At 62.8% G+C, this 13260-nt stretch overlaps 1 protein-coding gene, 1 long non-coding RNA gene and 3 other non-coding genes across 7 annotated transcripts in view; 2 read left to right on the top strand and 3 right to left on the bottom strand.

The window, feature by feature from the left end:
* LOC115277248 overlaps window positions 1-13260 on the top strand; it is a 21980-nt gene continuing 8720 nt past the window's right edge. The window contains exons 1-2 of one of the 2 annotated variants that reach the window (XR_003902322.1): window positions 1-436; window positions 643-842. This is a non-coding gene — a long non-coding RNA (uncharacterized LOC115277248). Of the gene's footprint in view, window positions 437-642; window positions 1373-13260 lie in introns of those variants that run through there. The other variant, XR_003902321.1, reaches the window with a different exon arrangement.
* TRNAF-GAA lies at window positions 141-213 on the bottom strand. The gene has a single exon. It is a non-coding gene; the product is annotated as a tRNA-Phe (tRNA).
* Window positions 2044-2115, bottom strand: TRNAD-GUC. The gene has a single exon. It is a non-coding gene; the product is annotated as a tRNA-Asp (tRNA).
* On the top strand, window positions 2365-2436 carry TRNAA-UGC. The gene has a single exon. It is a non-coding gene; the product is annotated as a tRNA-Ala (tRNA).
* The window catches only part of DHX37 (DEAH-box helicase 37), a 26733-nt gene continuing 17108 nt past the window's right edge, over window positions 3636-13260 (bottom strand). Inside the window, exons 13-27 of one of the 2 annotated variants that reach the window (XM_029921257.1) lie at window positions 12492-12636; window positions 11863-11939; window positions 11364-11596; window positions 10265-10376; window positions 8980-9086; window positions 8709-8897; window positions 7818-7942; window positions 7611-7727; window positions 6498-6670; window positions 6173-6287; window positions 5880-6017; window positions 5631-5725; window positions 5471-5544; window positions 4231-4328; window positions 3636-4074 (exon numbers count right to left, since the gene is read on the bottom strand). In XM_029921257.1, the coding sequence (XP_029777117.1) occupies window positions 3989-4074; window positions 4231-4328; window positions 5471-5544; window positions 5631-5725; window positions 5880-6017; window positions 6173-6287; window positions 6498-6670; window positions 7611-7727; window positions 7818-7942; window positions 8709-8897; window positions 8980-9086; window positions 10265-10376; window positions 11364-11596; window positions 11863-11939; window positions 12492-12636 (1884 nt within the window). In that variant the 3' untranslated portion in view covers window positions 3636-3988. Of the gene's footprint in view, window positions 4075-4230; window positions 4329-5470; window positions 5545-5630; window positions 5726-5879; window positions 6018-6172; window positions 6376-6497; window positions 6671-7610; window positions 7728-7817; window positions 7943-8708; window positions 8898-8979; window positions 9087-10264; window positions 10377-11363; window positions 11597-11862; window positions 11940-12491; window positions 12637-13260 lie in introns of those variants that run through there. The other variant, XM_029921258.1, reaches the window with a different exon arrangement.

Genomic DNA, 13260 nt, shown 5'->3' on the forward strand with positions numbered 1-13260 from the left:
CGCAGCTCCCGTTTCCCGTGGATACCTTTCGGAGCCGTTTTAGAGAAAGTGAAACCGTTTATTAATTGGAAAGAATTAGCCGCTTCTGTTCGGGTAGGTTTTTTTCCACCGCCTTCCGGTGCATTAAAGAAAAACGCAATTGCCGAAACCCGGGATCGAACCAGGGACCTTTAGATCTTCAGTCTAACGCTCTCCCAACTGAGCTATTTCGGCTGCTGATAGGTCAGCCTTTTGTGTAGGTCCTCCTGGTCGTGGTGCCGGCCCTGGGTCTTCCACCCTGGACATCCGCCCCGGAAAGTCCCAAGATCAGCCGGAACTCACGTCATCCAGACTCTCGAGCCTCTAACTCCTTCTTGTCCTTCAAGGCGACCGCCTCCGAGAAGCCCTCCGGGATCACGCCTCCCAACCCGACCCCAGCCTCTTCCTGTTACGTTAGGTATTGTTTTTCCTTGTCCATTCTCTGTCTCCCCAGCTAGAACGACAGACCCCTGAGTCACCTCTGTATCCTTCAAGGTCCAGAACAGTGCCTGGCATCTGATAGGTGTTTGATAAGTACCTGTTGAATTAACGAGCAGGTGAATGGACAGGGAATCATACCTGTCTCGGAACTCCACTTTCTCAAGCTCCCTTCTTTGTGCGCAGGAAAAAAGTCACCCCCCAGGTGCAACTCTCCAAGCAGCCTGAGGTGTGACAGGGATGCTGACCGCATCAAGGCGTGTGGGGGCCGCACCAGCCAGACGGTGACTTTCCTTGGGGGCAGCGAGGGACTCAGATCCGGGCTCCGAGCGTGGCCACCATACCTGTGGCAGTTGCTCAACTTCAAGGCCTGAAGAGGTCACCAGGTCGGGGTCTGGCTTCGGCGCTCTCTACTTCCCCTCCTTTTGGGAAACGGAAGGGGAGAGCTCTCTGGGGGGGGTGTGGTGTGGGGAGGCCCTTCACGAGGTGAGTGTTGGCGAAGCGCCCAGTGCCGGCGGGGCCCAGTCACAGACGCGCTAACCGGACACCCAGTGTGACAGCAGTGCGAACGCGCACCAAGTCACAGACGCACTAACCGGACACCCAGTACGACAGCAGTGCGAACGCGCACCAAGTCCAAAGTTGTTTGTGTGTGGGCTTTTCCTCCCGCATTTGAAGTTTGGCTCCCTAACGGCAAAATCAATGCGTGGGATTATCAGGTTAGATGGTGGGGTACACACCTTTCCAGGCGCCTTCTATCAGGCCAAAGCCATTTATACCCCCATCCTCCCTTTCCATTCCTTTCTTCCCCAAACAAGCCTTGATCTGTTGTTAAAGTTAATTTTTTTGTTAAAATTAATTTTTTATAAATTCAGGTGAGATTCACATGACATAAAAGTAACCATTTCAAAGTGAACCGTTTAGTGGCATTTAGTATATTCACAATATGGTCCCTCAACCACCTATAGCTCTTTAAAAACCATTCCTAAGAAATCATTTCCGGGTATCATTTTGATAAGCACCGAATACGGAAGGAAGGAAGGAGAGAAGAGAAGGTGGGTGGCAGGGAGGGAGGAAGGGAGGGAGAAAAGTAACATGCAAGCAGTTGCGGACAGGTGCAGGACGGAAGGTGACGGGTGCAGGACGCCACTTCCTGCCTGTGCCAGCCCTTCCCCCCAGAGGGGACCCGTGTCTCCAGCAGACTGTGACTGACGCAGCCTTGGGCAGGTGACAGTGCTGCTTGCCCACCTTCCGGGCGTCACCAGAGGGCACCAGCATCAGGAGCGCACGGCTGCGACGCAGGCTAGGAGCTGGAGCATTGTTGGCTCTTGCTGCTGTGACGCACGTCGGAAATAGAAGTAACAACACACCCACTGCATACTTATCTATGCATATATATTATACGTAACAGAGAACCTCCTGGGGGTCCGGTTTCTCCGGCGCAGTTTATTCCAGGGTCTTGGCACATCTTTGCAGGGGCCCTACATGGACCCTACAAGGCCAAGGGCGAGGTGTACCTTCCACCTTCAATATTTAGGAATTGGACGCCAAGGAAAACCTCTATCTGCTTTTAAAATGTTCGCCAGCCTCCCCGTCGGGGAATCGAACCCCGGTCTCCCGCGTGACAGGCGGGGATACTCACCACTATACTAACGAGGACACATGCTGCCAGCAGTCATCTGGATCAGTTCATATAGGGACAGCACCGACCGGCCACCGTGCCCTCTATTTCCTGCCAGGATTGTCACAGGCGCAGCTCTGGGCACCCCGGCCAGTGGGCTTTGGGGCCACGGAATTGGCCTCTTGAAATCGATGGGACACTAAACATTCAGGAAGGAAAAAATGTGGGAAGGGCACAAAGATGTGGCTTCCAATATCCTCATTCCCAGGAAGCAGAGCTTACGGGTAGGGGATGTAGCTCAGTGGTAGAGCGCATGCTTTGCATGTATGAGGCCCCGGGTTCAATCCCCGGCATCTCCATGTTTTAATTTTTTGTTTAAAACTTCTCATACCATCGGAAGGCAAAGTGGGGAAGGGGACCCAGATGCCTCCCATTAGTGGGTCTGAAAAACAAGCCCCCAGGGACACGGCAGCGCTAGGAAACGTCCCTGTCCTGGTCCCAAACGCCATTACCCGGGTAACCCGCCTCCCCTGTAGAGTCTGAATATGTCTGCAGTGGGCCCCGGGGTCTGCGTTTTTACACTCCTAGTTAATCTAGTCATCAGGCAGTGATTTCGAAGGAGGGTTTTGCAACTGGCTATTTATTCAGGAACTCCTGAGCGCCTAATGCCGGTGATGTGCATGCATGGAGCTCCTACTGTATGCCCAGGCACAGTGTTAATGAAGTACCCTGGTGCTCCTGGAGAGGCCCGGCAAGCTGGGAGTTCCAGAGACTAGCGTTCAGCGAGGAGTGGTGAGGTTCTAGAAGGCAGGGATGCTGAGGAAGTGGAGGCTGCAGGGGGAGGGGTGGGAGCCGCCATGCAGGAGCCCTTGGGAGGCTGGTCTAAGCAGGTGCTGGGCCCGAGGTTGGGAGGGGGAGGGGAGCCCTGCTTGAAGAGACTGAAAGCAAGCCCCATGCATGGAGTTTGGTGAATGAGGGGATAAGGGGCTTGACTTTTATTATCAAAGGTTCTAGAAGACCTGATGTGGCACACGCTCAGATTTAGGTGTAAAAAGGCTCCCTCTGCTGCACGAGCCGGACGCGTGGGGGGCCGGCAGGCGGGCGCTCGGAGAGCAGGCAGCTGGTGGCGGCTTGCGCAGAAGGCGTGGGATTCGGGGACTTGGGTGCGTATGTGGGCGCAAGCTGGGGACTGTGGGGGCTCTGGACAAACTCTGGAGGTAGAGCCCACAGCACTTGCCGCCGTCTTGAATGTGGGGAGAGCGGGAGGGGCCTCCTGGTTTGGGGGTACACTGGGGTGAGTGGCCAAGCTAGAGAGAGAGTCATTTGGGAATATTAAACGTGCATCTCTGCTGTTTTACTTTGGATCCACGTCACAGAATTTCTGCACCTGCACTACGGCATTGGCACAGACGGACTCAGGACGAACACCAGGGTAAGCGCAGGAATCAACCACCCCTGCAGGCGTGGCGGACACGTGGGTGAGCCCCCACCGCCCCCCAGACTAGTTTCCGCCCGCGCATGGCCGCCCCCACATTCAGAGATCACTAAACCCACTTGCGGAGGTTCTCATGGTGAAGGTTTATTACAGCGGCACACACGGCCAGGGACCCCCAGCCCGCTGGGAAGGGGCGGCGGAGCAAGGGCCCCGCGGAGCCTCCCGCCCCCCAGGGGACTAATGTCGTCCACTGAGCAGCGAGCGAGAAGTCACTGTTACCCTCCACGTAATAAATAGTTCGGAGAAGCCCCCCGGCTCAGACTGCCCAGGGCGGCGGCAAGCCGTGTCCAGACGAGCCACGTCCAGGAGGAGCGGGGGGCTCGGCCTGCCTCCAGGGAGCAGCCTCAGAGCAGGGGGACGGCTGCTGGCCCCCTCGGTCTCCAGACAAGTCCGTGGCCCCGCAGCCGGGCCTCAGGTCAGCAGTCGGAGGCGGGTGGCCAGGCCTTCTCCACGTCGGCGTGCACGGCCTGCGGGAGCCACTGGCAGTACTCGGCCAGCAGGTCTACGGGGGCAGGGGGAGCTCTGTGTCGGGGAAGCTCTGCACCCAGCTGCCTGCCCGGCAGATCCTCCCAGGGGCCCCGGCGTGCCTGGGTGCGCCCCCTCCGGTCCGCCCGCTCCCACCGCTGGGCCACACGGCCTGTGCCCCGGGCCGACTCACATCTGGGGCTCCTCTTCCAGGCCGCCAGCACGGCGTCGCGGCAGTCGGCCTGCTCGGCGACCAGGGCCCTCAGGAGACTCTCGGTCCTGGGCTGCAGCCTGCGGGAGGGGATGCATGCTGCAGGGTGTCATGTGCCCCCAGGATGGGGGAAGGGTCCCCCTCTGCCGCGCTGGGGGTGCTGGCTGAAGAGGAGGATCTGGACCCCTGTCCCCCACCACCCTCCCGTCCCCTCACCCCTCGTCCACACCCCTGGCTTCCCTCACTGCCCTTGCCCGCTTCCACACGGGCTGCTCATCCCTCCTAGAACCTTCCTCCGTGTCTCTGCTCACAGCCTTGCCTCCTCCCCATCTGCTCAGTCAGGCTCCCCCGACCTACCTACGCCCCCCAAGATGCCTCACCCCCAACATCCCGCTCTGTCCCCCTGTGGCTCAGTCCCCACACACCTTCTGCGCTAGTTACATTCTGTCTCGGTGTTCACCTCCCGCCCTGGGATGTCCCGCACCCCAACTGGAGAGAGGGTGCCTGGCACATGGCTGGGGCTCACAATGGTCTGCCGGGTGACCCCCCACCCCCACCTGGAGTCCCCAGGGAATGTGGGGGCGTGTGCACGCCAGCTTCCTATGCACCAAGCCCACTGCACTGCCAGGATGCCGGGCTCAGGAAGGCAGGGGGGCTGGGGCAGGGAGGGACAGAAGGGAGGAGCAGGCTGTCGGACGGAGGCAGGTCTGTGCTCAGCTAGCGGCAGCCGCCAGCGCCCTTCCTGCTGAACCTGAGCCTTACAGCAGGCCGACCAGGGTGTCCCCCACACCGCAGAGTGTGACCTGATCTGAAGAGTTTTGGTGGATTTGATTACTTAAGGGGGGGCTGTACTGGATGGGGGCGGGCCCTAGATCCGACGCCTGGTGTCCGTACAAGAAAAGACACGGAGACCCGGAGGGACAGCCGCGTGAACACAGAGGCAGACCCAGGGGCGATGCGGTCACAGGGCAAGGACCGCCTGGACCCACAAGGAGCTGGAAGAGACAGGAAGGACCCCCCCTCCAACCAGTCCCCAGAGCCTTCAAAGAGAGAGCACAGCCCTGCGGACACCTTTCAACCTCTGGCCTCTGAGACCACAAGAGACACTTTTCCGTTGTTTTGAGTGTCTCCTCGCTCGGCGGTGATGGTCACGGCCACCCCAGGGTCCTAACCCCGCTCCCCTCGCCGCCGCCGCCACCTGACGCGGCCCGCGAGCCCGGACCTGGCCCACGTCTTCAGCATCGTGCTGGGGCTGGACAGCAAACAGCTCCGGTGTGAGGCCAGCTTGGGGAAGACCTGAGAAGAGACCGCGCAGCGGTGAGGGGCCCCAGCTCCCTTCTGCCGGCGATGCCAGGGGCCCGGGGAGCCGCCGGGCCACCTACCTGCCCTTCCAGCAGAAACCGGGCGAAGTGCTTGTAGCGGTCGATGCCCTCCGGAAAATCCACCTGCACCGCAGGGAGCGGCCAGCCGACACGGTCTGCGGGCAGGAGCCCATGAGCCCGAGACTGGGATGGGTCCCCACAGGCCCCCGGTCCCGTCCCTGCACCCCGGGGCCCACCACCGAAGAGGGGCAAGGCCCGAGGCGGTGCCGCCCGCCTGCACACTCCCAGGGCACGCGCTGCGTGACTCACAGAACACGCTGGCGCGGTGACACAGCACCCGCCCCCTCTCCGGGCAGTAGGCGGGGGGCGGCTCCTCCAGGGGCTTGTCGAACTGGCAGTAGGAAGGCAGCAGGGCTGGGATCCACTGGACCTCCACGGCCGAGACGCCTGGGGGCCGGAAGAGAAGGGCCGGGGGTCACAGCGGGCCCCGCCTCGCAGGAGGGCCTCTCGGGTTCTCCCCGCACAGGGTCCCGGGGACGCCGGGGACGCCGCTGAGCAGAGCCACGGCGGGTGAGGCGAGGGGCCGGCTGCCAGCCTGGTACCTTTCATGTACATCTTGGTGGTCTCCACGATTTCCTGGTAGACCACGAACTCCGGAAGCTCCCTGAAGAGGACGGAGCTGGGGTGGATGAAGACGGGCTCGTCCAGGAGAGGGGTCTGTGGGGGCACGGTGAGCGGGCGTGAGCCCCGGAGATGCACGCACACTCCGCGGAGATTAAACCGCGTGGACTGGGTCACAGCTCAGCTGGAGGGCAGAGGGGCACTGTGCCAGCTGCCGGCCTGGCTCTCCGTGCGTCTGTCCACGGAGAAGCGCGGGTGGCACTGACCCGTGCCTGGTGCAGCGACCCTCCCGTCCCCGAGGCTGACCTTGTAGGCATTCTTCCACTTGTCATCAGACAGGTCCTCACTCTGGACCCTACGGGCCAGGTGGTCGCCCAGGCCGGCCACCACGATCTGCCGCAGGCAGGTCACCTGGCTCTCGGAAGGCGGCTGCATCTTGGGGTCCACAAAGAGCCCGGCCTCGGGGCACACGGTGTTGACTGTGGGGAGAGCCGGCTGTGAGGACGCCAGGGGTGCGGAGGCTGAGGCCGGGGGCCGCCTCTGCCCTGACCCTCGGGAAGGCCTCCCAGCACTCAGCGTGCCGTCCAGACGCGGCCACCTGCTCGCTTTGGCTCTTCTCCACCGAGGCTGCGGCGTGTCCTCAGCAGGACAGAGCCAGCTGCCTGCCCCAAACCCATGCCCCCTGTGCCTCAGGACAAGACCCCATGTCCTCATCGAGCAGCAGAGTGAGCGGCCGAGGGAGACCTGCTTGGGCTGCATGTGCCCAGAAGAGGCCCCCCAGCGTGCAGAGCAGGGCGAGACCGTCTCCTCTCGGGCTCCCAGGGGGCCGCCGAGGCAGGCATGACAGCAGGCGAGGCCTCGCCTTCTGCACGAGAGGTGGGGGCTCTGAAGCTGTGGGGTACCTTGCATGGGGACAGAGGGGATGGGGGCTCTGGGCCCTGCGCCTTGGAGGGGGACATGCAGGGAGGAGGATCAGGAGGAAAGATGGTCACAGACAAGACTGTTTCTGGTCTGAGATCTGCTACATAAACCTGTTTCTCTACAAAACCTTCAGCAACACAGATGCTGTTTAAGGTAAAGAGAAACAAGGAAAGAAACAGGGAAAACCAGACCCCAGGGACGGAGAGTGGGGGGCTGCTCCCCGACTCCCAAAGAAGAGACGGAGGAACGGCCTGATGGGAACCCCTCCGCTGACACGCACAGCGGGTGAGCGCCCAGGAAGCCCTGGTGTGGGTCGCAGACGAGTCCCAGAGGGAGACGGATTCACGCTGGAGCCCGGGGTTCACGGGGAGCGACCGTGCGTGGCTGACGCTGCCCCGCACCACTCGGAACACCAGAACGGTCACGGTGTCTGCCGGGCGCTGCCCGGGAAGGGAGCACGTGGGAGCCCCCAGAGGCTGGCGTGGGGGGGGGCGGTACCTGCAGTGGTCAGCTGGCCCCGCAGGCGCCGGATCTCCAGCATGGCCTTGTCCCGAAGCCCGTTGGCCTCGCAGAACTGCGGCGAGCAGCCGGAGTACTCACAGGCTCCCACCGCCCCTGCGGACGAGGCATGTGCTTGCTCGCTGCCCTGCCAGGCCCGTGCCGCCCCCCGCCCCGCCCCCACTCAAGGCCGCACCAGGCACGCACCCAGCAGCACCATGATGTCCCCGAGCTGGAGGGAGGCGCCTTGCCCGGCCCAGACCCTCTTCATCTGGGCCACCCGGGCCCGCTTGCCCTTCAGCCTGGCGAGCTCGTCGTCACTGGCGGCCGGTCTGCGAACACACATGCCGCCCGGGCTAGTGGCCTGGCCGCCCTCAGGGCCGCAGGGCCAGGGAACGCGCCAGGGAAGGGGCTAGTGCATCGGGGCAGGCTCGGAGGCTCGGGGGCGGGGGAAATGCCTGGTGGGGCCCCCGATGAACAGGAGTGAGGTCTCAGAATCCAGCCCCTGCCCACGAGAGTCCGTGCACGCCGGCCCCCTGGCCCGGCCACTCCACGTCCAGAGGCCGACACAAAGGAAGAATCCAACCAACGAGTAACACCGTCGGTCGCTGTGCTGCTCACGAGCAACGACAGGAGCCCGGGACGCTGCTGTGACAGCCACCGAGTGCGGCCTGCAGGGATCACCGTCCTGACCCCCAGCCCAAAGAGAGCGGACTCGTGCGCTCAGGGAGCTGTCGGCAGGCTTGGAGCGCTTTGCCCGTGTCCACTACTGTAACCCTGACAAGAACTCAGTCGTTATCAACGTCTCCCCATTTTCCAGATGGGAAAGAGGCAGCACAGAGAGGGGAAGTCGCCTCCCCGTGGCCACACAGCCCGGAAGTGGCGGAGGGAGACCCGAACGCTGGCGGTCCGGCCCTCAGCCTGGACCCTCAGACATCGTGCGCCAGACCCGGGACGTGTGCGCTGCCCCACGAGTTCTGTGCAGGCAGAGCTCTGCCGGGATCGAATGCAGCCTGGCGCGGGGAGGACCAGAGTGGGCACGGGACCACCCCACGCGCCCGCTCCTCCCCCCACGCGGGGCGGCCCCTCAACGCCCACCTGTCCAGCTCCTCGAAGAGCTCGCGGACCGTCATGGCAGCCACGACGGTGATGGCATAGGGCAGGCAGCCGTGCTGTCTGCTCAGCGCCAGCATCTTGGCGTAGCGGGGCGCCACGGGGAACGCGGCCATGGTCCTGCCCAGCGCGGTGATGGGGCAGCTCAGCCGGGACCTCTGCAACTCCTTCACTCTGGGGGACGGAGGCGCATGGTGGGGGGTCACGGCTGAGCGGGCCGGGGCTCTCTATACGCCCCACCCCCAGCCCCACCTACCTTTCTGTCTTAGGGGGCGCCTGCAGGGCACCCAGCGCCACCAGCAGCTCCTCGGCAGCAATGAGGGCCTCCACGGAGGGAGGGGTCGGAAAGGGGAAGTTGACAACCTGGGCACAGGAGACACGCAGGGGCAGCAGTGAATGCGGAGAAGCACACAAGGTGACCGCAGGGTGCAGCCGGGCCATCCTGGAGGGGGTGCCACTCCCGTGCTGATCCTGAGACTGCTCACACCACAGGGCGCTCAGGCAGCTGACCCCGGCACACTGCAGCGCCGTGTGCCGGGGGGACCCCTTCATTCACACGACGCACATGCTCCAAGTGCATCCACTGGGCACCTTGTGTGTGCATCCACCGGGCACCCCAAGTGTGCACTCACAGGGCACCTCGCATGTGCATCCATAGCACCTCATGTGCATCCACTGGGCACCATGTGTGCCAAGGGCTGTTCTTGGAACGGAGACTGAGAAAGCCCAAGGCCAGGGCTTTGCCTCCACTGAGTTTTCTTTCAACCCGGAGGGCCCCTGACGAACAGGGAGCAATCCTGTAAGTGAAGAGGAGCCAACGTCCCCACACAGTAAAAGGGTGAGGGGACAAAGGGACCAGGTTCAAAGTGTGACCAACTCAAAACCAGCGTTCCAATGAATCCCGTGCACGCCATGTTCACAGCGGCTCTGTCCGACGCAGCCGGAGGTGGAGACACCCCGGGCGCCGACAGCAGAGGAGCGGGTAGACAGGACGCGGCCTGGCCCTACCACAGCGACGCGCGGCCGCAGAGGGAATGAAGGGCTGACTGACACGGGCCACAACGCGGGGGCCCCCGGAGACGTTTCTGCGAGCGGCTCCTTTTATACAAAAACTCCAAAACGGACAAAGGCACAGGGACAGGAAGCTGTTGCAAGGTTGGCCTGGTGGACAGGGTGGAAGGAACGGGAAAGGACGAATGGTCCAGGGTCCGTCTGTCTGTCTCTCTCTGGCAGCTCCTCACAGAGCAGCAGGAAGGCAGGTAGCCCTCACACAGGTGCAACGTGAGGACCATGTCAGCAGAATGTTCTGTGAGCCCCAAAGTCAGCGACAGGCCACTATGCAGCGGGCAGGCCCAGCCCGTGTGGCTTCCGTCACAGGCAACTGTCCCCTGGGTGTCCCCGGGGTGCAGCCCTGGGAAAGCGGTGTCTCGGGAGGCCCCGGGGCACGTGTGGACGCAGCGCCCCACGGGAGTGGGCCGGCGGCTGGGCTGGCTCCAGCGGGGTCCGCTCCTGGGCTGCTGGCAGGCGGGGCCACCACTCACCTTTTCGATATTGAGTGATTTCATCTGTAGGATCAAGTCTTCAACCGGCCTCCGGGTGATTTCAGGAGGAGGAAACTGCTCAAAGTCACCGAAAACCGCAGACGAATAGAGCCTGGGCGGAAAGAAGTATCAGAGAGAACGCCATCACCTTATGAAGAAATAAAGAGGGTGCCTGGGGGCTCAGTCGGTTAAGCGTCCGGCTTCAGCTCAGGTCAGATCTCACGGTTCGTGGGTTCGAGCCCCGCGTCGGGCTCTGTGTCTCAATTTCCTTTTTCCATGACTTAAAACAATGTCAAACCCCAAATTCCAGCTATAAAATAACCAATTAACACTAACAAAACACCAATGGGAAGAAGTTTGCCAATGACACCTCTGACGGGGAGCTAACGCCCAGCTTAGGTAAAGAACTCTTTCGACTCAAGAATAAAGGACAAGTAACCCCGTTTAAAAAAATAAGCAAAAGAAACGAAAAAACATGTCTGCCAAGAACCCAAATAGCCAACGGCACACGAGCAGGTGCTCGAGGTCATCAGTTGCCGGGGACACGCAAATCAAGTGCACGGCGACCACCACACACACATGCATGTCTGAAAAAACGGAAAGTAACAGGCGTTGGCAAGAACGTGGGGAAACCAGACCGTGCGTGCACAGCTGCCGGGAACAGAGCGGGCGAAGGTACAAGAGCGACCACGTGACCCAGCAACCCCACCCCCAGCCCAGGGAGAGACCCAGGGGCGCAGAAACACACGTCCAAGCACGGGGACGAGAAGGGGGCTGCGGGGAGGAAATGCCGAACGAACGGATGGGGCTTCTTTCGCAGCGACGACGTTCGGGACAGACTGCGGGGACGGCTGCACGGCTCTGAGAACGCTAAGTACCGGAAGCGCACGCTTGAAAATGGCCGCAAAGCCGTGACAGAAAAAAGAAAACAGCTAAAAATAAGCATCACTCAGGGGTCAGAGCAGAGAAAGAATGCGAGTGCTTGAGAGCCGAGGACCGTCCCCAGCGGGACACAGCAATCCTGCACCCTGGGGGGGCCCTTCTCCGCTCCCCGCGGGGGCTGCTGCAGAGGGACCGCAAGGTCCCCGGGGAAGCCCACCTGTAGCAGTGGCCCGGCTCCGTCCGGCCCGCTCGGCCCGCCCGCTGATCGGCTGAGGCCTGGGACACCCAGGAGACTCGGAAGGAGGACACGCCGGTGACCCGGTCGTAGTGCCGCCTCTTCACCTTCCCACAGTCCACCACGTACTTGATGCCCGGGATGGTGAGGGACGTCTCGGCCACGTTGGTGGCCACCACGCACAGCCGCGTCCCCTCCGGGGGAGGCTGGAAGACCTGGGGTCGTCGGGGGGCGGAAGCGGCAAGGAAACACTGAAATCAGGGAAGAGCTGGTGGCACAGACACAGGGGGCTCTTGACCCCGGAGGAATTGGCCAGGCTGGGGGCCCACGGGGGGCAAGGTGGACAAGCCCTCCCCCTGCCTCTGGCCGCTGTGCTCCTGTTCTCCAAGGTCCGAACACCCCCTCCCAACCGGGGTGCCAGCCACACGGCCGGGGAGGAGCACAGCCTGGGCCTGGCGTCTGGGGGTTCGCCTGCAGTCACCTGCGCCTGCTTCTCCGGGGCCAGCAGGGAGTACAGCGGGAGCACGTGGAGCGGCAGCGACGCGTCCAGCTGCGCACCTGCGGGGAAAGCCCACCTCAGGCTGCCCGGTGTCCCCCGACCTGTCCCACCTGCTGCCAGGGGCCCGGCACAGAGGGTGGGCTGAGCCTAAGAGGCTCCTGGAAGCTCTTCAGGGCCCACGACCCCCTCCCCACTGGGTGAGGGACACCCGCCCTGCTGGACAGGCTCCTCGGGAGAGTCTGGCCACGAGCCCCACACCCTGCCGGGTGCCCCCGGGCTCCCCACCAGGCCCTGGGCCGTCTCCTCACTGGGTGTGGGGGACTGGCCGCCGCCCACAGGCAGCTCGAGGCCCGCCTTCACCCAGCAAGGGGGAGCCTGGGGGTGGCAGGCTCGTCACAGTCGACCCTCCGGACACGAGAGGCTCTACCTGCCCGCAGTGGCAGGAGCTCAGCAAACAGCAGGCACAGGGCGGCCCCAGAGCCCGGCCCTCTTGGGGTTCGAGATCGACACGGCTGGGCCTAACCACAGGGCCTGGCACACCAGAGGTGCCCCAGACGCCTGCCGAGTGAGCGACCGAGGGGGTGCGAGCAGGGGCCCTGCCCAGGGCCCACCTGCATCGGCCTCGCCGTCCCCCAAGTCCAGGTCAAGGTCGGAGCCCAGGCCCTCCTCCTCCTCGTCCATTTCCGCCTCCCGGTCCTCATCGCCTTCACCGGCCGGCAACACGGAGTAGCTGTCCAGGCTGATCTGGGGCAACGTCTACGGCAGACAAGACGTCAGAACCACCGCTGCAGGAGACACGGGTCACGGGCAGGAGGGACAAGCTCATCCCAGAGCCAGCCCAGCCCGCCCGCCCTGGGCCCTCACAGCCGTCTGCCTGCCTGGGCGCCTCAATGCCAGGACGGCCACAGGGCTGGGCAACGGGCTGCTGGGAGCACCGGTCGCCGCTTGGACGGTGCTTAGGACGCGCCCGGCAGGTCCGAAACTCAGCGGGTGGGGGCTAGTGACTCCCTAGTAAGGACGCTCTTGTCCCCGGAACCTAGATGACATCCTGTAGGACTCCGCACCCTTATTCTGCTCCCAGACATCCTCACAGGCCCTGCCTTCCAGAAGCTTCTTCCTGGCCCACAGCACAGGAACCTTCAAATCACAGCCCACCCTGTGGCCTCCAGGGCAGCAGCACCCAACGGAACTCTCATCCACAATAGGAAAGTTCTGGACCCAGGCGGCCCAGCACGGTCAGCAGCAGACCCAGGAGGGTGCCGAGCACCTGAAACGCATCTGATGGGACTCATTCATTTAAAATTGAATCTTAATTTTACTTCATCTTAGTTAAATTGGCATCTGCACATCCACAGGGGGCCACTGGCCACCAGAGCAGGC

This window comes from Suricata suricatta, chromosome 14, assembly GCF_006229205.1.
Source record: "Suricata suricatta isolate VVHF042 chromosome 14, meerkat_22Aug2017_6uvM2_HiC, whole genome shotgun sequence".
Taxonomy (NCBI): Eukaryota; Metazoa; Chordata; class Mammalia; order Carnivora; family Herpestidae; genus Suricata; species Suricata suricatta.